Genomic DNA, 25,623 nt, shown 5'->3' with positions numbered 1-25,623 from the left:
TGCTGGGTGATTGACAGCTCTGCCAGGCCAGGGCTGGGGGCGGGGCTCTGTCCCACCATAAACCAAGGCCTGACCCGGCCCTGGCCCCACACGGGCATTCTGAGTATCCCCAGGCGTCTCAGGATGTCGATCTCATCCAGCCTCTGACAGTGACCACAGTGACACTATGGAACATCATGGAGCCATGGGTCATTTGTGTCAATGAAGGATTAAGGAAACTATGGTGACACAACGGAAGCTCATGGAACCAAGAAGACCATTGAAATCACCTCTTGTGTGATAATACCAGTAATAAAGGCACCCTTTAAATTAGCAATGCATATTTCCTAGAAGCTCTTGGAAATACTTCTCAATAACTGCAGCAGAAAAACTTCCTAATGAATGGCACTAGAAGAGAGGGAAATCAAGGCAGAGCCATGGGTTTTCAGGACTTGTTTGATCCTAATGAGCCCCATGGTGCATTTCAAGCTGAGCCCTGGAAACTCAGGGTTTGAGAGGTGATTGCACAAACTTTTCCAAGAGTCAAAGTCAGAGGAAACACTCAAAGTGTCTCAAAGCGTTAATGGGTCCAAATGAGGTCCATCCCCAACACAGGCTCCTCATGGACTCCTTGGAGGAGAGAATCGGAGGCTTGGAGAATCGGAGGATGGCACAAAAAATTTTCAGTGACTCAGTGTGGAAAGCAGACTGCAAAGTACCTTAAAAACCTTGAGTATCTCAAAGTATTAATGAGCCCCACTCAGTGTCAGTACAAAGTTCACAAGGGACTCGTTAAAGAAGATAATTGGAGCCATGATTGCACAAACCTCTCCCAGAGTCCGTATCAAAAGGGAAACACCAAGTACCTTAAAATAACTGAAGTACCCTGAAGCATTAATGAGCCCCACTGAGTGTTGTTACTGACAAAGCCTCTCCAGGGACTAATTAATGCAGATAATTGGAGGCCATGATTGCACAGACCTCTACCTGACTCCAAGGTAAAAGCCAAATCCAAAGTCCTTTGAAAAACCTGCAGTCCCTGGGAGCATTCAGGAGTCCCAGGGCCATTGCTGAGTAAGGCTCCCCAGGGACTCCTTCCAGCAGATCCTTGAGACCACTGGGATGTGGAGTAGGGGGGGATGCTGAGGGCAGGACAAGGGGCTGACAGTGCCCAGCCTGGCTGGGGCTATGCCAGGAGGCCCCAGTGGCTCAGGACAGGGTGTCTCCTCCCAGCCCTTGGTGGCACAGACCCTGCTGTTCCCCAGGGCACCAAGACTTGGCTTCTCTTTGTCCCCACTTATCATCAGTGTCTCCAGTTCTCTGCTCTGGCTGGAATCTGGGGACACTTTGTCAGTGGCGTCCCTCAGTGGGACCCATTAAAAGTGAAAGAAACTTTGGAGTTGGATTCTGACTTGGAGTTCTGGAGAGGTTTCTTCAGCTCCCTCTCAGGGACTGATGTTCAGCGCCTGAGCACAAAGCCCCAGAGGCTCATTAAAGTCCTTGTGCTGTGTCTGTGCTGCTGAGCTGTGCTGGGCTCCTGGCACAGAGGCAGCTCCTGGTAACCAAGAAGAGCTTCAAAAGCACATTTCTCTTGATGAGCAGCTCTTCTGCCAGCCCAGCAGGGCTGGGGCACTGCCTGCAGCCACCCCAAGCACAGCACAGAGGCACAGAGAGCTTCAGTCAGTCAGGGCTGGGAAGGTGCTGAGAAGTGCCTGGGGCAGAATCACTGCCAGCCCTTGGCACAGGAACCTCTGGCTGCAGGACAAAGCAGCTGCAGCTCCTGGAGCCATCTCCTAAAGCTGGAACATTCCAATGCCTACAGAATCTGTGAGTACATTCTCTGATTCTCTCTTGTGCTGAGCAGCCAGGGGTGCCCAGGGCTGTCCTGCAGAGCAGGGTCCTACAGCCCAGGGCTCTGTGCTGGGGCAGGGACTCTGCTGCCTGCCAGGGACAGCTCTCAGTTAGCCCTGGCAACTGCTGCCAGCACTGGAGGACGAGATTTGGGTGGAAGGAGACAATGGTAAGGCTTGGATGTGTTCTCCTTATGTGGTGAGGACGCTGCATTGTTCAGGACTGCTCCCAGCATGACATTTAAAGGCAGAACATTTCCAGGTCGATTTTACAGCGAGCACAGTGAGTCAGCAGCTGCATAAATGGGAAAATCCTGATTTTTGATGTACTGCTCTATGTTGGCTGGATGGAAAATTGCCCATAGATATTCATCTCTCAGTTCAGTTGAGAATTGAAAAAAAAAAATCTCTCTGATCTGAATAAAGCAGGCAGTGAAAGAAATCAGCACAGGACCCCTTAGAGGCTTCATTAGTGTTTCTTTTCTAGCCTCCTCAGGGTTTCTCTGATGTTGCCATGAGAACCTGCAGAGCCAGAGATGCCTGTGGGCAGTGCCTGAGCTAAAAGGGGTCCACAGGGCAGAGCTGAGCCCCTAGGGCTGGGCTGGGCTCGGGCAGCACTGGCAGGGTACAGCCCAGGGAACAGGGAAGCAGCTACTGGCAGGGACAGCTCCAGGCAGCAGAGCCCTGGGCAGGCAGTGGGCAAAAAGTACTCCCACATTGTGCTGGGATATTTAAAGTCCTCTCCAAACACAACTGTTCTATGATTACTTTTTTTACAGATTCCCATGCCAAGGGACTGCAAATGTCCAACAGCAGCTCCATCAGCCACTTCCTCCTGCTGGCATTGGCAGACACACGGCAGCTGCAGCTCCTCCACTTCTGCCTCTTGCTGGCACTCTCCCTGGCTGCCCTCCTGGGCAACGGCCTCATCATCAGTGCTGTAGCCTGCAGCCACCACCTACACACACCCATGTACTTCTTCCTGCTCAACCTGGCCCTCAGTGACCTGGGCTCCATCTGCACCACTGTCCCCAAAGCCATGCACAATTCCCTCTGGGACACCACGACCATCTCCTACACAGGATGTGCTGCCCAGCTCTTTTTCTATCTGTTTTTTATCTCAGCAGAATTTTATCTCCTGACCATCATGTGCTACGACCGCTACGTGTCCATCTGCAAACCCCTGCACTACGGGATGCTCCTGGGCAGCAGAGCTTGTGCCCACATGGCAGCAGCTGCCTGGGCCAGTGCCTTTCTCTATTCACTGCTGCACATGGCCAATACATTTTCCCTGCCCCTGTGCCATGGCAATGCCCTAGACCAGTTCTTCTGTGAAATCCCCCAGATCCTCAAGCTCTCCTGTTCACACTCAAACCTCAGGGAACTGGAGTTTCTTGCTGTTAGTGCCTGTTTTGCACTTATTTGTTTTCTGTTCATTGTTTTCTCCTATGTGCAGATCTTCAGGGCTGTGCTTAGGATCCCCTCTGAGAAGGGACAGCACAAAGCCTTTTCCACCTGCCTCCCTCACCTGGCTGTGGTTTCTCTGTTCCTCAGCACTGCTATATTTGCTCACCTGAAGCCCCCCTCCATTTCGTCCCCATCCCTGGATCTGACCCTGTCAGTTCTGTACTCGGTGGTGCCTCCAGCCATGAACCCCCTTATCTACAGCCTGAGGAACCAGGAGCTCAAGGCTGCAGTATGGAGACTGATGACTGGATGGTTTCAAGAACATTAAACTGCTTGCCAATTTCTGTAAAAAACTTGTAATAAAATTAATTTTTGATGCTTCTTGTTGGTTTGGTTCTGATGGGGGTTTTTTCCTTTTTTTTTGGTATTCATATTGTCCACTAAAAAAAGCAATTGTTTATACCATTTTGCATTTTGTTTCTCTCCAACTTTCCTGTGGCTATAGACTGTGTCAATGAGGGGCTGTGCTCTTGGTGGCTTTAAAAGAACTTAAGGATCTCCCAGCAAAGTCTACTGCAGAGATGCCCTTTTGTTGCCCTCTCTGGAGCTGCAGCAGCAATGTCTGTGAGCAGAGCTGGAGCAGATCAGTGCTGGCACAGCAGCTGTGCCCAGCAGCAGCAGCACTTGGCGTTGCCAGTGCTGCTGCCATGGCCCTGCCCCGCTGTCCTGGTGGCCCTGGTGTTGCTGTAGGACCTGAGTGCTCTCTGGGCTGGGCCCAGTCCTGGGGGTGGTAGTGCCAGGGCAGCAGCAGGGACAGGCCATGGGCACTGCTGGGGCAGTGCTGACGCCTCAGGCCAGGTCCTGGGGCTCCAGGCACCTTGCCCAGGCTCTCTCAAGAGAACGGCTAGGCCAATGCTGAGTACAGAAAACACCCATGAGCAGTCCCAGGGTGGCCATGGGCAGGCTGGGGGCAAACAGCATGGCTGGTGCCCTGCAAGGGCCCTGGGGTATATGGGAAGGAGCAGCAGAGCAGGGCCTGATCCATCCTCAGTGTGCTGGACAGCCCAGGGCAGTGTCCCAGAGCACCCTCATGGGGCTGCCAACAACATCCCCCCTCTGCAGCCCTGGCCTACAGTTTACACAGGTGCCCCATCCTTGCAGGAACAGACATGGCAGCACTGGCTCAGGAGCCCCTATTTGCATTGCACAGAGCAGGCGGGAGCACCCCCATGCTGTTGCTGTGGGGACATGAACCTGATAGACCACAAATGCCATCAGCCCCTGCGGCCAGCAAGGGAGAAAGGATAGCAGCCAAACGAATCAGCCACATCCTGGCCTCTGCATAAAGCCAGAAAGTTTGTTCCCATGAGCTGGGAGTTTCCTGTCCCACTGCAGGTGCTGCACCTCTGAGCCAGGGCTGCCTGGCATCTACCCCCAAACTTCCCTGAGCATTTCCTTGCCTTCACCTTTGCTTTCATTACTCTTCCTTGTAGAAATGTCCTCCTTTTGCCCAGTCCTGTTCCCTCACCTGCAACAGCCCATCCTTGTTTGCCCTTTCCTCTCTGGCCCCACTCCCCATTGCAGTTCCTGACTTGGACCACAGGAACGTCCCTTGGGCAGTAGGATCATCCTACAAGTGCTGCAGGAATTGTCTGCAGGCTCCTGCAGTGCCTGGTGCTGCTCCCTTGCCAGAGGCACCACAGGTCAGGGGGGCACTTCTGGGCTGCTGTGTCTGGCTCTGAGGCTCCCTGTTCTGGGCAGTGAGGAGGGCTGCAGAGGCTCTACAGGACTGACAGGATGGGCTTTGGGCCTGGGAGGAGAAGCTCAGGGACCTGGGCTGCTGGAGCTTCTGAAGAAGAAGCCCAGTGTTCATCCTGCAACTGCTCCAAGAATGGTTTCAGAGAATCCTAGAATCAGCATGGTAGAAAAAGACCCTTGAGTTCATCAAGTCCAACCTGTGCCCTGACACCCCCTTGTTTCCCCTGAGCCTCCTCTTCTCCAGGATAAACAACCCCAGCACCCTCAGCTGCTCTGCACAGGACTTGTGCTCCAGACCCCTCACCAGACTTGTTGCCCTTCTCTGGACACACTGCAGCCCATCCATGTCCTTCCTAAAGTGGGGGCCCAGAACTGGACACAGCACTCGAGGTGCTGCCCAACCAGTTCTGAGTTCAGGGGAAGAATAACTGCCGTGCTCCTGTTGGCCACACCATTCCTGATCCAGGCCAGGAGCCACTGGCCTTCTGGGCCACCTGGGCACACTGCTGGTCTATATCCAGCCTGCTGTCCATCAGTCCCTGCAGGTCCCTTTCTGCCTGGCTGCTGTCCAGCCACTCTGTCCCCAGCCTGTAGTGCTGCAGGGGTTGTTGTGGCCAAAGTGCAGGATCCAGCATTTGGAATTGTTAAACCTCACCTAGTGCGATTTGGGCCCCGGATCCAGCCTGTCCAGGGCCCTGTGCAGAGACCTCCTACCCTCCAGCTGATCCACAATCCCAGACAACTTGGTGTCACCATGGTTCCATGGGGCCCCAGAGTGTCCCAATGGTCTCCATCATACCATGAGGCCTCCCAGTGTCACAATGTCCCTTTGGTTCCATGGGACCCCTTGGTGTCACAAATTCCCTTGGATCCTTGGGCCCTGCAGTGTCACAATGGCACCATGGTCCCCCAAGGCCCTCCAATGTCACAATGGATCCTTGGTTCCATGGGCCATCATGGTGTCAAGCATATTTCTTTCATTCCATCAGTCCCTGAGGCACAGCATTGGCCCCTTGGCTCCATGGGTCCCTGTAGTGTCACAATGGCCCCATCATGACACAAGGTCCTGCTCTGTCACAATGCTCTGCATGGTTCCACAAAGCTCTGCCATGTCACAGTGGTCTCTTAGTTCCTCCAGCACCCAGACTGATCACCATTCAGCCCCACATTGTCACCATGGCCCCTTGCCTCTGTACTGCTGTGTTGTACACAATGTCACCATGGTCCTCTTAGTGTCACCAGGCCCCACAGGGTCACAATGGCCCCTTGCTTCCCCAGGGCCCTGCAGTGTCACAATCATCAGCGAATCCACCAGGCTGCAAAAGACCTTGGAGAGCATCAAGTCCAGCCTGGGGCCCAACATCCCCTTGTCACCCAGACCATGGCACTGAGTGCCACATCCAGTCTTTCCTTAAACACTTTCAGGGACAGCAACTCACCCACCTCCCTGGGCAGCCCATTCCAACGCCCAGTCACCCTTTCTGTTAAGAATATTTCCTAATGTCCAGTCTAAACATCACCTGGTGCAGCTGAAGGCTGTGTACTCTTGTCCTGTCCCTCTTCCCTGGGAAAAGAGCCCAACCCCCACCTGGCTGCACCCTCCTGTCAGTGAGTTGTAGAGAGTGATGAGGTCTCCCCTGAGCCTCCTCTTCTCCAGGATAAACAAGCCCAGCTCCCTCAGCTGCTCTTCCCAGGACTTTCCTCCAGTCCCCTGACCAGCCTTGTTGTACATCTCTGAACTTGCTCCAGCCCCTCCATGTCCTTCCTAAATTGGGGGGCCCAGAACCAGATAAAAAACTCAAGGTGCTGCCCAACCAGTTCTGAGCACAGGGGAAGAATCACTGCCCTGGTTCTGCTGGCCACACCATTCCGGATCCATAAGAGTGCCGAGGGTGGGATGAGGGAAATGATGGGGAGGGGGTGGGGACAAAGTCTGATTGATTGTCATCCATGAAGAGTCTTTATTTTCATATCTGTCAACACTGCATTAGAAGTTTCTTGGGGTCAATATCAATTGGATATTTATATAGTGTATTGATGAGATCAATCTATAAACAAGAAAAAAAAACAGGAAAAATCGATTCAATCTATATTTTTTCAATATAGTGTATTCACTTCGAATATACTTCTGAAATCTGTCGAATTAACCACAGAAGAATTGAAAACTTAAATTATTCCCTTGGGCTGTTCTTGTTTTGGTGTTTTGAAACAATGTTTAATAGCCTTTTTCACTGAATTCCTGAGCTGAGAAGCTCAAAGAAGAAGAGGCCTCTGGAGTAATAAAATTCATCAGCAACTGTAAAGTGGCTGAGGATGCATCCCCATCAGAGCAGCAATGAACAGAAATGGACACAGCTTTGTGGCTGCCCCACCTTTGGGATGGGCCCTGGGCCAGGAGCAAGAGCAGCTCTTGAGGGCCCCAAGGCCGGGGCTCTTTTGCTGCCCTGAGCAGATGGGATGGCAGCAGGAGCTGCAGAGCTCTCAGCACCTCAGGCAGAGGGGAGCAGGGCACACAGGGAGCCTCCTTGTGCCTTGGCCAAGCACCTTCCCCCATGGCTGGGGCTGAGTCCTGTGGCAGCTGCAGCTGCTGCTGTGCCCTTGCCAGGGGCTGAGGCCGTGGGGCCAGTGGCCAGAGCAGCCTGGCCTGAGCAGAGCTGTGGGGCCACAGCCGGCTGGGCTGGGCTGGGGAGAGGCCCTTGGTGCTGGCCAGAGCTCAGGGCAGCTGGGAGAGCTTGCAGGGAGCTGGGCTGGGCTCAGAGAGCCTGGCCCAGAAAGCATCAGTGTCCATCTCAGCCTGGCTGAGCGTGCAGGGGCAGGACTCAAGCCAGGCCTTGTGGGGCAGGGCCAGTGCCTGTGCAAGGCATTGCAAACAGGCAAGTGCCCCAGAGAGGAGGCTGCTCTGTGCCCTTGGTGGCATGGACAGAACAGGGAGGGCACCCAGGACATTTGTCAGTGCCAGCCTAGGTCACCAGCCCTTGGCAGCCCTGGCTGCTGAGGCCAGCTTTGCCCTGGGCTGAGTTTTGTTCTGGCCCAGCTCCATCCTCCTGTGGGGCTCAGGGCCTGTTCCCAGCCATGACCAGCCCTGGCCGGCCTCTCTGCTGGCCCAGAGGCCGGCAGAGCCCAGGGCAGGGCTGTCTGTGCAGGCCCACAGGTGCCACGGGCTCTGCAGGAGCTGGCAGAGGCTGCCCAGCAGGGAGGCCATGGGGCACAGAGCCCCAAGGCTGCTGTGGGCACCACGGCACAGGGGCCCTTCCCAGCCGCAATGCTCCTGGCCTGGGCTGGGCCTGCACAGGGGCTGTGCCACCATGGCTGGGCCTGCACAGGGCCACAAAGGGGCCACGCAGCCGCTGCCAGGGCTGACAGCAAGGCCAGGCACAGACAGGCAATTGCTGAGCATGGCCTGCGCTGGCCAGGCCTGACTGTGCTAAAGGCAGAGCTCAGCTGCCCTTGGCGGCTGTAGGAACAGTCCAGAGCCCAAAGAGCCTCCATGGCTGTGCTGGAGACCAAGGTGGAGCAGGGAAATGCAGAGCTGCTGCAGGATGGGGAGGGCATTGAATTCCAGGACACACCTCAGTTCTCTGATGATTCCAGCACCATGCTGGGCCCTGTTTCAGACTGGAGCAGAGCAGATGTTGATGGGACAGGAGCCCTGCGGGGCTGTCAGGGACCTGCAGATTGCAAGGTGCTCTGCTCTTGCTCAGGTGCTCTCGGAGAGATCCAATCCCAGATGGGCACCTCAGGGCACAAGTGGCACTGCCTGTTCATGGGCACACAGCTGATGTCTGCCTGGAAATGGGCAAAGGTTTTAATACTTGTTTGTTTGAAAAAATACCAGCAAATCTTTATTATCTGGGTCTCTTGAGTACTTTTAAGGAATGGCAAAGTTTTCTCACAAAGAACAGGAATTTCCTGGAGGTGTATCGATGACAGGAGGATAAATACTCATCTTCCCTTCTACTGGTGTCACCAATATTCTCGTATTACTTCTTCTCCCTTCTCCTTCAGGTGTTTGCAGCGTCTTGTTGAAATGATCATGTCCAAGGACATCTCTTCATTTAAAGCTGTGTGATCTATGTACTTCCTACTCCTCTCTAATTCACTCCTCCAGATTCTGTCTGGTCATTCAAGTGCCTCTCAACTGATTGGTTTACTGCTTTGAGCTCCAGGAAGTGTCCCAATATTTCTGAAGTTCAAACAAATATATAACATACATCATCTTAATTGTGTTTATACCCATCACTGAATTACCTTTTCTTATGTCTTTGCCTAAAAATTTGTTTTACAGAAATCTCAGGGGGAGAGGGGACATATCAGATGCTGCTGGGACATCTCAGAGAGCTGAGGGATAAGGGGTTATGGTTATTACATTGTGAAAATGTTCAGCTTGTCTTTGTTGGAAAGAAACCTTTCTGTCTCTCTGAGTGTCACCAGGCTCTGAGCCCAAAGGACCCAAACCTGATGAGTTGTGGTTCCCACTGCAGGGGCACTTGGACCTTGGCCCTGCACAGGAGAGCTCTTTATCCCCTTTCTCTCTTTTCCTCCCTCTGAGCATTGAGGGAGCTCCTGAATTCAGTGTGCAACTTGTGTGTGCAAAGAGCAGATGTGGGCAGAATCAGGGCAGGGAGGGTTTGGGGGGACCTTGGGATCTGTATTGGTGAACAGAAGATGTTTTCCATTGCTCTGAGACTGTCTGCTGTGGAAAGTGGATTTAACATCCAGCAGAGGAATGACTTTTGCATTTGAGCAAGCTGTGCCTTCCCTTGGCTTTGATGGCTGAGAAGAAATGAACATCGCTCTGTGTCTCAGGCAGCTCCTTCTCCAAGGAAAGCAGGTGGGAGTTGGAGGCAAGGAGCTGAAAGCTGCAGGTGCAGCCTGGGCTGGAGGGAGCTCAGATTTGCACAAGGCTGCTTTGAGTGCCAGGGCTTGGATGGAGGAAATGGTGGGATGGGGGTAGGGACAGAGTCTGATTGATTGTCATCCACAAAGGGTCTTGATTTTCATTTCTTTTCAGTATGAAAACTTCTCAAAGCATTAACTTGGCCCATTCAACTTCTAAAATTCTAAGCCTGTTCAATTTTAAGTTTATCAACATTAGCAAGAAGAGGGAATGAGAAAGAGAGAAAGACAAATAAGATGGAGAGAAGCACACACACACAGAGTTACCAACTCCTGGATTCCAGCACTGTTCACACAGAAATTCCAAGAGGAGGTAGGGTCAAGATGTGTGCTTGCCTTGTGGTCAGCCTTCAATACCACTTGGTCTTCCTGAGCCCTGCCCCCAGGTGGGACTTGGCCACTCAGGAGCTGGTCTGGGGGCTGCAGAGGTGGCTGTGGAGCATTGCCTGTGCTGTGCCAGGGACTGGCAGACACTGCTGGGCTGGGATAGAGGCTCTGGGGGGATTGGGGTTGCAGGGCAGGGCAGTGCTGGGGTTTCAGGGCACGGCAGTGCTGGAATTCCAGGGCAGGGCAAGGCTGGACCTGCCCCTTCCTCCCCCACACATGAAATGTTTGGAGCCAACAATCTCTTCCGGTCTATCACAAAAGGGAATGTTGGAGGTAAGCCCCAAATTTCCTGGGCATCTGGAAAAGGACAGTTCTTTTCCATAGGAAGGAAAGCTCCAGTTTATGGTTCATTTCTGTTTTGATTGCCTGGATTTTGTTTGGTTTTTATTTTATTTGTTTTCTTGGTTTGCCTGAAGTGTCCAGTCAGGACCAGAGTGACTCTTGCCAAGGAACTTTGTGCTGCTGTCGGTACTGTCTCTTGATATTAAATCAGTTTTGTGCTGCTCCCTTGCCAGAGATTATTTTAGCGCTCCCAAGCCCTCATTCAAAAGAGGCTGAAGGAGCCCGGGCCCAGGCTCTGGCCCTGGGAGACATGGTTACACTGCTAGGGGGTCCCTGTCCCCCTGTCCTGCCTGTCATGGCGTCGGCCCCCTGTCCCTGTGTCAGGCTCTGGGGTCAATCTCGTGGAAAATCCTCTGGGGGTGGCTGCAGCGCCGGGGGCAGGGGGACCCAGGGGGACAGGGGACCCCACTGTGGATGAGCAGGATTGGACTTCTCTGGGGGGAACTGTGAGGGGGGACAGGGCAGAGTGACCTCCCCAGTGACCTCACACAGCCCCTGTGATGTCACGCAGCCATCCCTGTGATGTCACACAGCCCCTATCATGTCACATAGTCACCCTGTGAGGTGTTACAGCCTCCTGTGAGGTCACAGCCCTTGTTATGATGTCACAATTAATCTTGTGATGTAATGCAGCCATTCTATGATATCACAACCTGGTCTGGGATGTCACAGCCCCTCTGTGATGTCACAGAGATAGCCTGTGATGACAGAATCCATTCTATGATTTCCTGCCTATGATGTCACAGAGCCTACTCTGTGATATCACAGGAAGCTCCATGATCACACACAGCTGCTCTGTGATGTCACAGCCTGCCCTGTGATGTCACAAAGCCCCTTTGTGATATCACAGGACCAGTGTTGGGATATAACTCTGTGATGTCATACAGCTGGTCTCTGATGACACAGAAGACTCTGGGATGTCACAATGTCACCCTTTCACATCACAGTCTGTTGTGTGATGTCATAGCTTGCTCTATCATGTTACACAGGCACCCAGTGGTGTCAAAACCTACTCTCTGATGTCACAGAGCCACCCTCTATGATGGCAGAGTCTGCTCTATATCTCTATTTTGTCACAGTCAACTGTGTGATGTTACAACCCCCTCAGTGATGTCACAAAACCCTCTCTGTGTTGTCATACTGCCACTCTGTAATGGCACAGCACACACTTTGATCTCACAGCCTGCTCTGTGATATCATACAGCCATGTCAGGATGTCACAGCCTGCTCTGGGATGTCCCACAATCCCCTCTATGATGCTGTAGCTGCTCCATGACCTCACACAACAACCTCTTTGCTGTCATCACCCAATCTGTGACCTCACACAACCCACTCTGGGCTGGCCTTTCTCTCCTGGGAGCCACCTCTCATCTGCCTTCAAAACACTGGGGGCCTGTGCTTTTCTTCTCATGGAAAAAAATCATCTTTCAGGTTCAGGCATCCATGGCCAAAATTGAGAATCAGCCTCTGAAATTCCTTATATCCAAGGATAGCTCCCAGGGAAAAGCTGCCAGGACTGTCCAGGTTCTCTTGGCTTCCTGAGGACCACTTCCCGTCTCCCTTTGAAACTCTGGGAATCCATACTTACGATCCTGTGGAAAAGAACTGTCCTTCTCGTCCAGATGCCCATAGACAAAAGTGGGGTTTGGCCTCCCAAATGATGTCTGTCCAAGGATTCCTCCCTGACAACAGGTCTGGCTGGCCTTGGCCTCCTTGGGGCTGTCTCTAATCAGCCTTGGAAACCCCAGGGCTCTGTACTTTCCTTCCTATGGAGAACTGTCATTCCAGTCCAGGATTCCATGGCTAAAATAGAATTCCTCCCCCAAAACTCCCCATATATCCAAAGGCTGCTTTCAGACAAAAGCTGCAAGGACAGACAGGTCTGGCTTGTCTTGGCCTCTGGTGACTGCTTCTCATCTGCCTTCACAAACCTGGGGCTCTGTGGTTTCCTTCCTGTAGAAAAGAACTGTCCCTCTTGTCCAGGCGCTCTTGGCATCAGGCACTTGACCATTCTATAGGGATGTTGGGAAGGATGACATTTGAAAAGAAAATCTCACAGATATGTATGCTTGGCAGAAAGATTTTTGAATGTGGAATCTGAAGAAGGAATAGAAATGAAAGCAAGTTTTGATGGAGAAGAAAAGAATTGCTGAGCCAGCCTTACTGGACAACCCAGGAGGCAAAGGGTATGTTTGTTAGACGGGGTATTTAAGGCTTAGTGCTAAGGATAAACCCACCTCAAACAAGATGTTTTAACCAGGCAGAAAGATACCACTGGTAAACAAGACTTCCAATGTTGCAAGTAGCAACAAGGTCTCAGATTTTCAACTGCAAGAAAACTGAAAAACAACTTCTAGCTTAAACTGTAACATAGAAACTTTAGTGACTGGAGTATAGTAACATGAATATGGTAGTTATAGGAATTATGATAGGCTATAAGTAAAATTTAAGGTATAGATTGGTTCTTCTGTATGAAGATGCTCAGCAAAGAAATGTTTATAAGGCATTGTAACCAAAACTAAAGGGTCTCCAGGCTTTTCTGAAGCTGGAGCTGACAGCTGTAGGCACAGGCTCTGCCACCCACAACCCTGGACTGCTGTAACATCTTGGATACAATAAACTGTATTTTGAAGAGCCACCTGGAGTCCTGCATCTCTCATTCCGGCTCTTACTCTACAGAAACTCATGGAGCCGTGGGTCAGTTGTGACAATGTGGGTCCGAGGGCACCATGGTGACACTCTGGAACCTCATGGAACCAAGGGTCCATTGTGACACTCTGGTGCCTCATGGAATCAAAGAGACCACTGTGAAACTTGGGGGGGGGCCAAGGAACCTTGTAGACCCCGCAGTGTCACGGAGGAGCCATTGTGACACAGCGAGGGTGTATGGAGCTGAGGGGCCATGGTGACACATCAGGGCTTTGTGGAACCACAAAGCCATTGTGACATTGCAAGGCCTCATGGGAGACTGGGGCCATTGTGACACTGCAGAAGCAAGGGGAACATTGTGACACTGCAGCGCCTCATAGAACCAAGGAGACCTTTCTAACACTGTGGGGGTCCCACAAAAGCGAGGGAACATGGAACAGGTCTGGGTGGCTGGGCCTCCTGGGGACCACCTGAAAGGTCCAGCTGACCTTGGCATGTCCAGGGCTGTGTCTCATCTGCCCCTGAAGCCCTGGGGCTGTGGGATTTTCTTTCTATGGGAGAGAACTGTCCTCCTCCAGAGGCCCATGGCTAAAATGGGGATTCCTCTTCCAAATTTCTTTATATGCAAAGGTTGTTCCCAGATGAAATCTGCCAGGAGAGACACATCTGGCTGCCTTCGTCACCCAGGGGCCACCTCTCATTTGCCTTTGAAACACTGGGACCATGTGCTTTTCTTTCTTATTGGAAAAACCATCCATCTCAACCAGGCACCCATGGCCAAAAATGGGCCAAAAATCTGCCTCCAGCATTCCCTATATCCAAGGACAGCTCCCAGACAAAAGCTGCCAGGACGGACAAGTCTGGCTGGCCGTGGCTTCCTGAGGGCTGCCACTCATATGTCTCTGAAACACTGGGGCTCTGTGCTTTCCTTCCTAATGAAAAGAACTCTTCTTCTTGCAAGGTGCCCATGGCCAAAATGGAGATTTCACCTCCAAAATGCCCTTTGTCCAAGGATAGCCCCTAGACAAAAGGTGTCAGGAGAGACAGGTCTGACTGGCTTATCCTAAGGGTGGCCACCTCTCATCTTTTTCCAGAACACTTGGACTTTTCTCTTTTCTTTTCTATAGGAAAAAACTATCCATCTTGAGTAGGTGCCCATGGCCAAAACTGGGATTCCACCTCTAAAACCCCTCACATCCAAGGATTGCTCCCCAGTGAAAGCTGCCAGGACAGACAGGTCTGGCTGCCCTTGGCCTCTGGTGGCTGCCCCTGCAACACTGGGGCTGGGTTCTTTCCTTCCCATGGAGATCACTGGGACACCGTGGGGACCTCATGGAACCCAGGGGATCATTGTGGCACTACTGGAGCCCATGGAACCAAGGGGCCATGGTGACACAAGAAGCTTCATGGAACCCAGAGACCATTTTGACTCTGTAGGGACTGATGGCACCATGGAGACCATTGTGACCCTTCAGGGCCTCGTGTCACCAAGGGGGCATTGTGACACCTCAGGGCCTCATGGAAGCAAGGGAGCATTGGGACACTGTGGGGCCCCATGAAACCGAGAAAACATGGAACAGGTCTGGCTATCTTGGCCTCCTAGGGGTCACCTGACAGGTCTAGCTGATCTTGGAATGTCAAGGGCTGCCTCTCATTGGCTCCTGGAGAGCTGGGGCTCCGTGCTTTCCTTGCTATGGAAAAGAACCATCCCTCTTTTATTTTTAGTTGCTCATTTCCATAATTGCTATATTTCCTAAAAAAATTATTCTATGCAAGGGTATCTCACAGAATAAACCTGCCAGCTCTATCTGGCCTTGGCCTCTGGTGGTCTCCTCTCATCTGCCCCGGAAAAAACACTGGGGCTCTGTTCCTTCATTCCTATGGAATGTAATAGGCGTCCATGTCCAGGGACCATGGCCAAAATTAGAATTTGGCCTCTCAAATTCCATCTTTCCAAGGATTTGTCCCAGACCAAAGTAGCCAGGACAGACAGGTCAGGCTGGCCCTCTTGTCTGGTGATTTTCATACACTATGAGCTGAATGTTTTCACTTGAAAATACCTTGGAGAGGTTCCAGAGATCTCCCAAGGAGGGGTTTTGAGGGCACATGACCACTACATATGGACAAAGGAGCTCTGTGCTCTGTGCTCTTGTGGTGTTTTTGCATCACGGAAGTGCTGTTCTAAGAGAAGCTGCTTGCAGTTTCCTCAGTGTCTGACAATAAAACCAATCAGTAATTAGCTTTGAGAGTTGACAATTTCTCAAACACTAAGGAAACTGTACATGGCTCTGTGAAGAAACATGTTAAAGATGAAGAAGCCTGGGAGGGTCTCTTTCCCTTCTGGCTGGCAAAGAGGCAACAAGGCTGACGCGGCCCCCGTTTCAGCCAGGGCGGGCCAGGCCGCTCCAGGTGTGGGGCCAGGCCCCTTCCCAGGGACCCCACCAGGCCGCATTGGCTGGTGGGCAGGGGAGGGGAGGCTGCGGGGCCGAGGCCAGACTGGACCATAGCTGCAGTTGCCAACATCTGGGCACTACTGAGCCCTGCCCTGCCACCAGCCCAGGCTGAGCCACGATCTGTCCGGCCCCAAGAGCAGCCCCAGGCCAGGCCAACTCGGCCAAAATTCTGCCACTGTTGGGGTTCACCCACAACCCCCGGGCAGGGGGAGGAGAAGCCATCGGCCCCCAGCCATGCTGCTGCTGTGTTCTGGCCTGGCTGCTGAGATCCTGGCCCTCCCCCCAGTGCGGCCCATCCTGACACAGCCCCAGCGCAGCCACTGCAGAAACCTCCATCTTAAAACAGCTCCAGCCTGCAAGGACTGAGCCCAGCCGGGGTCACAGAACAATCTGCAGGCCCCAAGTGAGATATGAACTCTTTCAGTGCTTCCATCCTCCCTCGAGTGAGAGAAAAGGACAATTTGCAGGCACATAGAGGAGCAACATGAACACACCAAGGTCAGTGAAGGGGAAGTTGAGTCCCTGATGGGAGGGATGAGGAGATGCCTTGATCTTGGGGCTGAAATCCTCTTGTAAAGCTTTGGAGAAGGATGTAATTGATACATCAGACTCTCTTTTTCCCTGTAAGCCATTGAAAAGTTTGGAGAGGTGACTTGTTCAACAAAGGCTTCCATAGTTAAGTAAGCAAATGTTGAAGCGGCTGTGATCCCATGAGAAGTTTGAACAGAGAAAAAGAAAAGAGTGATGAGACCCTGTGCCCTCACAGACAGAAGAAGAAGATCTCTGTTCCTAGAGATGAAGATGATTTCAGAAATAGATGAAGAGAACTTTTGCTCTTAAACAGCTCATCTGTAAAATAATACCCCATTAGATGACAAAGTCCATAAACACAGCTGTTGGGAAAACTGTAAAAAAATCTGAGGGGCTTCACAATTGCAGATTTTCCAGGCAGCTGCTATTTGTGGGAATTGAGAGCCATGAGAGAACTGTTTTCTTATGGAGATGTCTCCATAGCATGAAAGAGAGACTCCTCTACCTAAGTGAACTGAAGAAAGACTTCTAGAAGTGGTAAATTGACTAAAATTTTTAGGTTTTGTCTCTTTACATTGCCAGTAAGAAAGAAAAGGTTTTAGGAAGAGAAGTGTTCTGAAAGTTTTTCTCTGATTCTTATTACTCTTTCTGTTAGTTACTATTAATAAAATTTTCTTTATACACTTTTAATGTTTTGGGCCAACATTGCCTTTCTCCTAATCCTACGTCACAGCAGGAAATGAGTAAGCAGAGTATAGTGAGTGCACTGGTAATTAGTCAATACTGGACCAACCACAATAATTGCTGCATTCTCCAAGAAATCTGAAATTGGCAAACCAAAACCACTACAGAAACCTTCCTGATGAATGGCATGTGAGCAGAAGGGAAATCAAGGCAAAGCCATGGTTTGTCAGAACTTGTCTGATCCTAATGATCCCATGGTTCATTTGGAGCTGAGCCCCGGATCCTCAGGGCCTGAGAGGAGATGGCACAAACTTTTCCAGGATTCCAAGTCAGAAGAAAACCCCAAAGCCTCTCAAGGCATGAATGGGTCCCACTGAGGTCCATCCCCAACACAGGCTCCTCATGGACTCCTTGGAGGAGAAAACTGGAGGCCAGGATGGCATAACAACTTCTCAGAAATTCAGTGCAAGAAAGAAAAACCAAAGTACCTAAAAAAACCTTGAGTATCTCAAAGTAATAATGAGCCCCACTGAGTGTCAGTACAAAGCTCTCAAGAGACTCATTAAAGCAGATAATTGGGTCTATGATTGAACAAACCTCTCAGAGATTCCAAGGCAAAAGCCAAACCCAAAGTCTTTTGAAAAACCTGCAGTCCCTGGGAGCATTCAGGAGCCCACCAGGGCCATTCCTGAGCAAGGCTCCCCAGGGACTCCTTCCAGCAGATCCTTGAGGCCACTGGGATGTGGGCTAGCGGGGGATGCTGAGGGCAGGAGAAGGGGCTGACAGTGCCCAGCCTGGCTGGGGCTGTGCCAGGAGGCCCCAGTGCCTCAGGACAAGGTGTCTCCTCACAGCCCTTGGTGGCACAGAGCCTGCTGTGCCCCAGGGCACCAAGACTTGGCTTCTCTTTGTCCCCACCTGTCATCACTGCCTCCAGTTCTCTGCTCTGCCTGGGGTCTGGGGACACTTGCTCAGTCATGTCCCTCAGTGGGACCCATTAAAAGTGAAAGAAACTTTGGAGTGTGATTCTGACTTGGAGTCCTTGAGAGGTTTCTTCAGCTCCCTCTCAGGGACTGATGTTCAGGGCCTCCAGTACAAAGCCCCAGAGGCTCATTAAAGGCCTTGTGCTATGTCTGTGCTGCTGAGCTGGGCTGGGCTCCTAAAGAGCCAAGAAGAGCTTCAAAAGCACATTTCTCTTGATGAGCAGCTCTTCTCCCAGCCCAGCAGGGCTGGGGCACTGCCTGCAGCCACCCCGGGCACAGCACAGAGGCACAGAGAGCTTCAATCAGTCAGGGCTGGGAAGGTGCTGAGAAGTGCCTGGGGCAGAATCACTGCCAGCCCTTGGCACAGGAACCTCAGTCTGCAGGACAATGCAGCTACAGTTCCTGGAGCCATCTCCTAAAGCTGGAACATCCCAATGCCTACAGACCCTGTGAGTACATTCTCTGGGTATTTCTGGTGCATGGGAGGTGAAATGCTCCTGCAGGTCTGACATGTTGAGGGCTTCTGATCAGTCATAGAATATTTCCAAGAAAAGGATTTTGATAAAAAATAGGAAATTTCCTAAGACTTTGTATTCAGTTTCCTACTACTGGAGAATAGCAGGGAGGGGGGAGAGTAAATATTAAAGGTTGATTATGATTTATTAATATTTCTGACAAGACTTTGAGACATCTGAACTGTTGCTATTAGGGATCCATAGGATCACAGGAGATCCCTAATGTGCTTTCAGCCACTCTGGCCATGGACAGCACCAGCATCCCCTTTGCTGGAGCCGTCAGGCTCAGTCTGAGCTGTCCTTTCTCCCAGCTGCAAGCAGAACCTTCCCCCGCCAGTGCCCTGCAAACAGGCAGGGTTCTGTAGTGCACAGAGATTTGGGGTCTGTGAGTGCTGGCAGGGAGAGATCAGGCACAGGGAAACACCTGCAGGAGGAAAATCTCCAGGAAGGAGAGAGAAGATCAGGGAATGAGAGAAAACAAAACCCAGAAATGCTGTGGCAGGGAGAGTTTAGAGATGTTCACAGGATCCCCTCCAGTGCAACCCCTTCCTCTGAACAAGCCCCTTCCCTCCTGTCCCCCCAGCCAAGTCTCTGCCCTCAGGGCTGGGGGTCCAAGGCGTGCAGCCCCTCCTGTGCAGGCAGAGCTGCAGCAGATCTGTGGGGCAGCTCTGCAGCCCCAGGCCCAGTTCCCTCTGCAGAGCACAGGGCTGGGAGCAGCTTCCCAGCCCTGAGGGCTCTGGGAGGGGGCACAGCTGGCTCAGGGTGATGCTGTCCCCAGTGCCTGGCTCTGGGCAATGCTGTCAGTGCAGCCAGGGAACGAGCTGCATCTCCCTTCATCCAATGCCATCATTAGGACACTTGGAAGTCTCCCTGAGTTTTCCTTCCTGGCTTTGAGCTCCCTTCCAGGATGTAAACCTGTCCTGTAGCATCTCTGTGTGATCTGAAAGCTCCAGGGTGAGACACAGAAGTTCTAGAGTGGGAAAATGCTGTTGGGCTGGTGAAATGAGCCCCATGTCCCCTTGGTTACAAATGTGGGGCTGACACCTTAAGAAGAGGATGGACATTTGGTGGACTCTGGGAGATCCATCTGTTGTCAGCAGTGTCAGGATGGTTTTTAAAGGAAACATGGGAGCATTATCATCCTCTTTCTGAGAATGGTGAAAGCCCAGAGACTCTTTGAACAGGACAGGGAGACTGACCTCCTCCCCTCACTCTCCACTCACCACCTTGCCTCAGAGAACTCACTCTGTGCTCCCTGAAGGCAGCAGAAATGCTGAGAGTTTCTGGCACCCAAAAATAGTCAGAAGGAGAGGTGGAAGAGGAGCTGTAAAAACCGTAGAAGGTTTAAACCGACTTCACCATTCCTGCTCTCCGGCAGTGGGGGTGCAGATGCTGACAGGGCCTTCTGTATTAACAAGATTTCAAAGTGGAACATGGGGACTGGTCCCTGTCCTCCTCCCACATGTACACTGCAAGGCTGAATGATAAAAACCCTGTTTGTAGTGTCTCTGAACCTGAAGTCCCACTCAGCCAGCACCAGCCAGGGCTTCCCACTTGGAGCTGAAGGAAAATCTACTAGGAAATTAAAGGGTGTCAGAGGGTTACAAGAGAAGGGTCTGTGGGAAAAGGCTTTGATTTTGCTGGAAGAAGTTTCTCCTAACTCTTCACTGTCCTTTCTCCATGAACAGGTACCTATGTGCAGCCACAGCAAATGTCCAACAGCAGCTCCATCAGCAACTTCCTCTTGCTGGCATTGGCAGACACACGGCAGCTGCAGCTCCTGCACTTCTGCCTCTTGCTGACCATCTCCCTGGCTGCCCTCCTGGCCAACGGCCTCATCATCAGTGCTGTAGCCTGCAGCAACCAGCTGCACACACCCATGTACTTCTTCCTGCTCAACCTGGCCCTCAGTGACCTGGGCTCCATCTGTACCACTGTCCCCAAAGCCATGCACAATTCCCTCTGGGACACCAGGAACATCTCCTACAAAGGATGTGCTGCACAGCTCTTTTTCTTTCTCTTCTTTACCGCAATAGAGCTTTCCCTCCTGACCATCATGAGCTACGACCGCTATGTGTCCATCTGCAAACCCCTGCACTACAGGACCCTCCTGGGCAGCAGAGCTTGTGCCCACATGGCAGCAGCTGCCTGGGCCAGTGGCCTTCTCAATGCTCTCATGCACACGGCCAATACATTTTCCCTGCCTCTTTGCCATGGCAATGCCGTGAGCCAGTTCTTCTGTGAAATCCCTCCGATCCTCAAGCTCTCCTGCTCACACTCCAACCTCAGGGAACTTGGGCTCATTGCTATTTGTGCCTGTTTAGCATTTGGCTGTTTTGTGTTCATTGTTTTCTCCTATGTGCAGATCTTCAGGGCTGTGCTGAGGATCCCATCTGAGCAGGGACGGCACAAAGCCTTTTCCACCTGCCTCCCTCACCTGGCTGTGGTCACCCTGTTCATCAGCACCTCATTTTTAACCTACCTGAAGCCTCCTTCCATCTCGTCCCCATCCCTGAATCTGGCTCTGTCAGTTCTGTACTCAGTGGTGCCTCCAGCCCTGAACCCCCTCATCTACAGCCTGAGGAACCAGGAGCTCAAGGCTACAGTGTGGAGAATGATTTCTGGTTCCTGTCAGGAACATTAAACTGCTGGCCAATTTCTGCAAATCATTTGAAATAAAATTCATCTTTGATACTTCTTGTTGATTTCCTTTTTGGAGGTATTTTTTCTTTGTTTTTTATTTTTAAATCTCCACAAAGAAATGTCATTTTTTGTGCCATTTCTCATTTTTTTCTCTCTACCTTCCCTGTGGCCACAGATTGTGTCAATGAAGGGCTGCACTCTCAGTGGCTTTAAACGAACTAAAGGATCTTCCAGCAAAGTTTTTTGCAGAGATGCCCTTTTGTTGCCTTCCCTGGAGCTGCAGCTGCAATGTCTGTGTGCAGAGCTGGGGGCAGAGCAGTGCTGGCATAGCAGCTGTGCCAAGCAGCAGCAACACCTGGTGTTGCCAGTGCTGCTTCCATGGCCCTGCCCCACTGCCCTGGTGGCCCTGGTGCTGCTGTAGGGCCTGAGTGCTCTTGGGGCCAGGCACAGCCCTGGGGGTGGCAGTGCTGGGGCTGCAGCAGGTACAGGACATGGGCATTTCTGGGGCAGTGCTGACGCCTCAGGCCAGGGCCTGGGGGCTCCAGGCCCCTGGCGTCTCCCCCAGCTCACAGAGGTGCCCCATCCTTGCAGGCACAAAGCCGGCAGCACGGGCTCAGCAGCCCCTGTTGCATTGCACAGAGCAGGCAGGAGCACCCCCATGCTGTTGGTGTGGGGACATGAACCTGAGGGAGCACAAATGCCATCAGCCCCTGGGGCCAGCAAGGGCTGGGGGACAGCAGGGAAACCACTCAGCTTTGATCTGGCCTCTGCAGTCAGCCAGAAAGTTTGTTCCCATCAGCTGGGAGTTTCCTGTCCCACTGCAGATGCTGTTGCTCAGAGCCAGAGCTACCTGGCAGCCACCCCCAAACTGGCCTCAGCATTTCCTTTGCTTCTACTTTGCTTTCTTTACTCTGCCCTGCTACAAATTTCTTCCTCTTGCCCAGCCCTGTTCCCTCCCCAGTAAACAGCCCATCCCTGTTTGCCCTTTCGTGTCTGGCCCCACTCCCCATTGCAGTTCCTGACTTGGCACCATGGGAACGTCCTGTGGGGAGCAGGATCATCCCACAAATGCTGCAGGAATTGTCTGCAAGCTCCTGCAATGCTGGCGCTGCTCTCTCGCCACAGGCACAACAGGCCAGGGGGGCACATTGAGGCTGCTGTGTCTGGCTCTGGAGCTCCCTGTTCTGGGCAATGAGGTGGAGCTGCACAGGCTCTGCTGGACTGACAGGATTGGCTTTGGGGCTGGGAGAAGAAACAGAGGGACCTGGGCTGCTGGAGCTTCTGGAGAGGAGGCCCAGGGCTCATTGTGTAACTACTCCAAAGGTGGTTTCAGGGAATCCCAGAATCAGCAAGGTTGGACTTGGAGATCATCAAGTCCAACCTGTTTCCTGACACTACCTTGTCTCCCCTGAGCCTCATCTTCTCCAGGATGAACAACCCCAGCTCCCTTAGCTGCTCTTTACAGGACTTGTGTTCCAGACCCTTCACCAACCTTGTTGCCCTTCTCTGGACTTGCTCCAGCTCCTCCGTGTCTTTCCTAAACTGGGGGCCCGGAACTGGACACAGCACTCGAGCTGCTGCCCAGCCAGTTCCCAGCCCAGGGGAAGAATCATTTCCCTGCTCCTGCTGACCACACCATTCCTGATCCAGGTCAGGAGCCATTGGCCTTCTGGGCCACCTGGGCACACCTCTGGATCATGTCCAGCCTGCTGTCCATCAGTCCCTGCAGGTCCCTTTCTGCTTGGCTGCTGTCCAGCCATTCTGTCCCCAACCTGTAGTGCTGCAGGGGTTGTTGTGGCCAAAGTGCCCGATGTGGGACTTGGACTTGTTAAACCTCACCTTGTTGGGTTTGGGCCCTGGATCCAGCATATCCAGGGCCCTGTGCAGAGCTCTCCTACACCAAGGGATCCCATGGAAACAAATGGATCTTATGACACTGGGAGGCCTCATGGAATCATGGAGACCATTGTGACACACTGGAGCCTCATGGAACCGTGGTGACACCAAGTTGGCTGGGCGTGTTGATCTGCTGGAGGGCAGGTGTTTTAATAAAAAAAGCAAAATTACAAAGCTCTTGCAGAGAAAAACCAAGCTAGGGGCAAGAAGTTCTTGCTCCTTCTAAAATCACCCAACAGAAGTGATGATTTCTCTTGTTCTCTTCTCTTTCTAGTGAATTAATTAGGCAGGATATTTTGCCTTCAGTCTAATTGGGTGGCTTAAGTTTTGAGGTGAAGTTCCAAAGGTCCTATGAGGTGTCTATTTACAAAACTGAGGAGAGAAACTTCTGGGCTTTTTTCCTTTTTAAGGAGACGAAGAATCATTTCCTCACGCTGTCAAGAGGGGGCACATTCCTACACTCAGTGCCACATGCCACATCCAGTATTCCTTTAAACACTTCCAGAGATGGTGACTCACCCACCTCACTGAGCAGCCCGTTTCCATGACCAATCACCCTTTGTGTGAAGAATATTTCCTAATATCCAGTCTAAACGTCCCCTGGTGCATCATAAGGCTGTGTCCTATTGTCCTGTCACTGTTTCCTGGTAAAAGAGCCCAACCCCCACCTGGCTGCACCCTCCTGTCAGAGAGTTGTAGAGAGTGATGAGGTCTCCCCTGAGCCTCCTCTTCTCCAGAATAAACAAGCCCAGCTCCCTCATCTACTCCACCCAGGACTTGTGTTCCAGACCCCTCCCCAGCCTTGTTGCCCTTCTCTGGACACGATCCAGGCCCTCCATGTCCTTCCTAAATTGAGGGGCCCAGAATTGGACACAGCACTCGAGGTGCTGCCCAACCACTGCCCAGCACAGGGGAAGAATCACTGTCCTGCTCCTGCTGGCCACCCCATATCTGATCCATAGGAGTGCCAGGGGTTGGATGAGGGAAATGGTGAGGTGGGGGTAGAGACAAAATGTTATTGATTGTCACCCATGAAGGGTCTTGATCTTCTTATCTATTCAGACTTCATTAGAAGGTGCTGGGGGTCAATGCCATTTGGACATTGCTAATACCAAACTATGAAAAGGAAAAGAAAAGAGGACAAAACTATTCTCTGGTTTTTTTGGGTTTTTTTTAGGAGAGCAGAATCCCTTTAAATACACTTCTGAAATCTGTCTAATTAACGACAGAAGAATTGAAAACTTAGATTATACTCAGGGGCTGGTCTTGTCCAGGTGTTTTGAAACAAATGTCTATGAGCCCTTTCAGTGAATTCCTAAACTGAATAACTCAAGAAAGAAGAGGCTTTTGGAGAAAAAAAATTGATCAGCAACCTCCAAGTGGCTGATAACCCAACCCCATCAGAGCAGCAATGAACAGAAATGAGCACAGCTTTGTGGCTATCCAAGCTTTGGGATGGGCCCTGGGCCTGCAGCAGGAGCAGCTCTGGAGGGCCCCAAGGCCAGGGCTCTTGTGCTGCGCTAGGCAGATGGGATGGCAGCAGGGGCTGCAGAGTTCTCAGCACCTCAGGCAGAAGGGAGCAGGGCAGCCAGGGAGCCTCCTTGTGCCTTGGCCAAGCACCTTCCCCCATGGCTGGGGCTGAGTCTTGTGGCAGCTGCAGCTGCTGCTGTGCCCTTGCCAGGGGCTGAGGCCGTGGGGCCAGTGCCCAGGGCAGCCTGGCCTGAGCAGAGCTGTGGGGCCAGAGCCGGCTGGGCTGGGCAGGGGAGAGGCCTTTGGTGCTGGCCAGAGCTCAGGGCAGCTGGGAGAGCTTGCAGGGAGCTGGGCTGGGCTCAGAGAGCCCGGCCCAGAAACCATCAGTGTCCATCTCAGCCTGGCTGAGCGTGCAGGGGCAAGACTCAGGCCAGGCCTTGTGGGGCAGGGCCAGCGCCTGTGCAAGGCATCGAAAACAGGCAAGTGCCCCAGAGAGGAGAGAGCTCTGTGCCCTTGGGGGCATGGACAGAGCAGGGATGGGACCCAAAACATTTGTCAGTGCCAGCTTCTGTCCCCAGCCCTTGGCAGCCCTGGCTGCTGAGGCCAGCTTTGCCCTGGGCTAAGTTTGCCTCTGGCTGAGTTCCATCCTCCTGCGGGGCTCAGGGCCTGTTCCTGGCCATGGCCAGCCCTGGCTGGCCTCTCTGCTGGCCCAGAGGCTGTCAGAGCCCGGGACAGGGCTGTCTGTGCAGGCCCACAGGTGCCACGGGCTCTGCAGGAGCTGGCAGAGGCTGCCCAGCAGGGAGGCCATGGGGCACAGAGCCCCAAGGCTGCTGTGGGCACCACGGCACAGGGGCCCTTCCCAGCCGCAATGCTCCTGGCCTGGGCTGGGCCTGCACAGGGGCTGTGCCACCATGGCTGGGCCAGCACAGGGCCACAAAGGGGCCACGCAGCCGCTGCTGGGGCTGACAGCAAGGCCAGGCACAGACAGGCAATTGCTGAGCATGGCCTGTGCTGGCCAGGGCTGACTGTGCCAAAGGGAGAGCTCAGCTGCCCTTGGTGGCTGCAGGAACAGTCCAGAGCCCAAAGAGGCTCCATGGCTGTGCTGGAGACCAAGGCTGGAGCAGGGAAATGCAGGGCTGCTGTGGGATGGGGAGGGCATTGAATTCCGGCACACACCTCAGTT

The 25,623-nt window shown here is 52.6% G+C and overlaps 2 protein-coding genes across 2 annotated transcripts; both read left to right on the top strand.

Annotated features, from left to right (window-relative positions):
- Positions 1 to 2,631: 2,631 nt before the first annotated feature.
- LOC311166191 (olfactory receptor 14J1-like) lies at positions 2,632 to 3,564 on the top strand (the record flags this gene model as incomplete). Its single annotated transcript, XM_084227661.1, has 1 exon — positions 2,632 to 3,564. The coding sequence occupies one exon, from the start codon at positions 2,632 to 2,634 to the stop codon at positions 3,562 to 3,564; it is 933 nt and encodes a 310-aa protein (XP_084083787.1).
- Positions 3,565 to 20,142: 16,578 nt separating this feature from the next.
- Positions 20,143 to 21,399, top strand: LOC311166192 (olfactory receptor 14J1-like; the record flags this gene model as incomplete). Its single annotated transcript, XM_084227662.1, has 1 exon — positions 20,143 to 21,399. The coding sequence occupies one exon, from the start codon at positions 20,143 to 20,145 to the stop codon at positions 21,073 to 21,075; it is 933 nt and encodes a 310-aa protein (XP_084083788.1). The 3' UTR covers positions 21,076 to 21,399.
- Between the last annotated feature and the right edge of the window lie 4,224 nt (positions 21,400 to 25,623).

The sequence above is a fragment of the Fringilla coelebs genome (assembly GCF_963513975.1).
Source record: "Fringilla coelebs genome assembly, contig: SCAFFOLD_41, whole genome shotgun sequence".
Taxonomy (NCBI): domain Eukaryota; kingdom Metazoa; phylum Chordata; class Aves; order Passeriformes; family Fringillidae; genus Fringilla; species Fringilla coelebs.
This window is presented reverse-complemented; position numbering and strand designations above follow the sequence as displayed.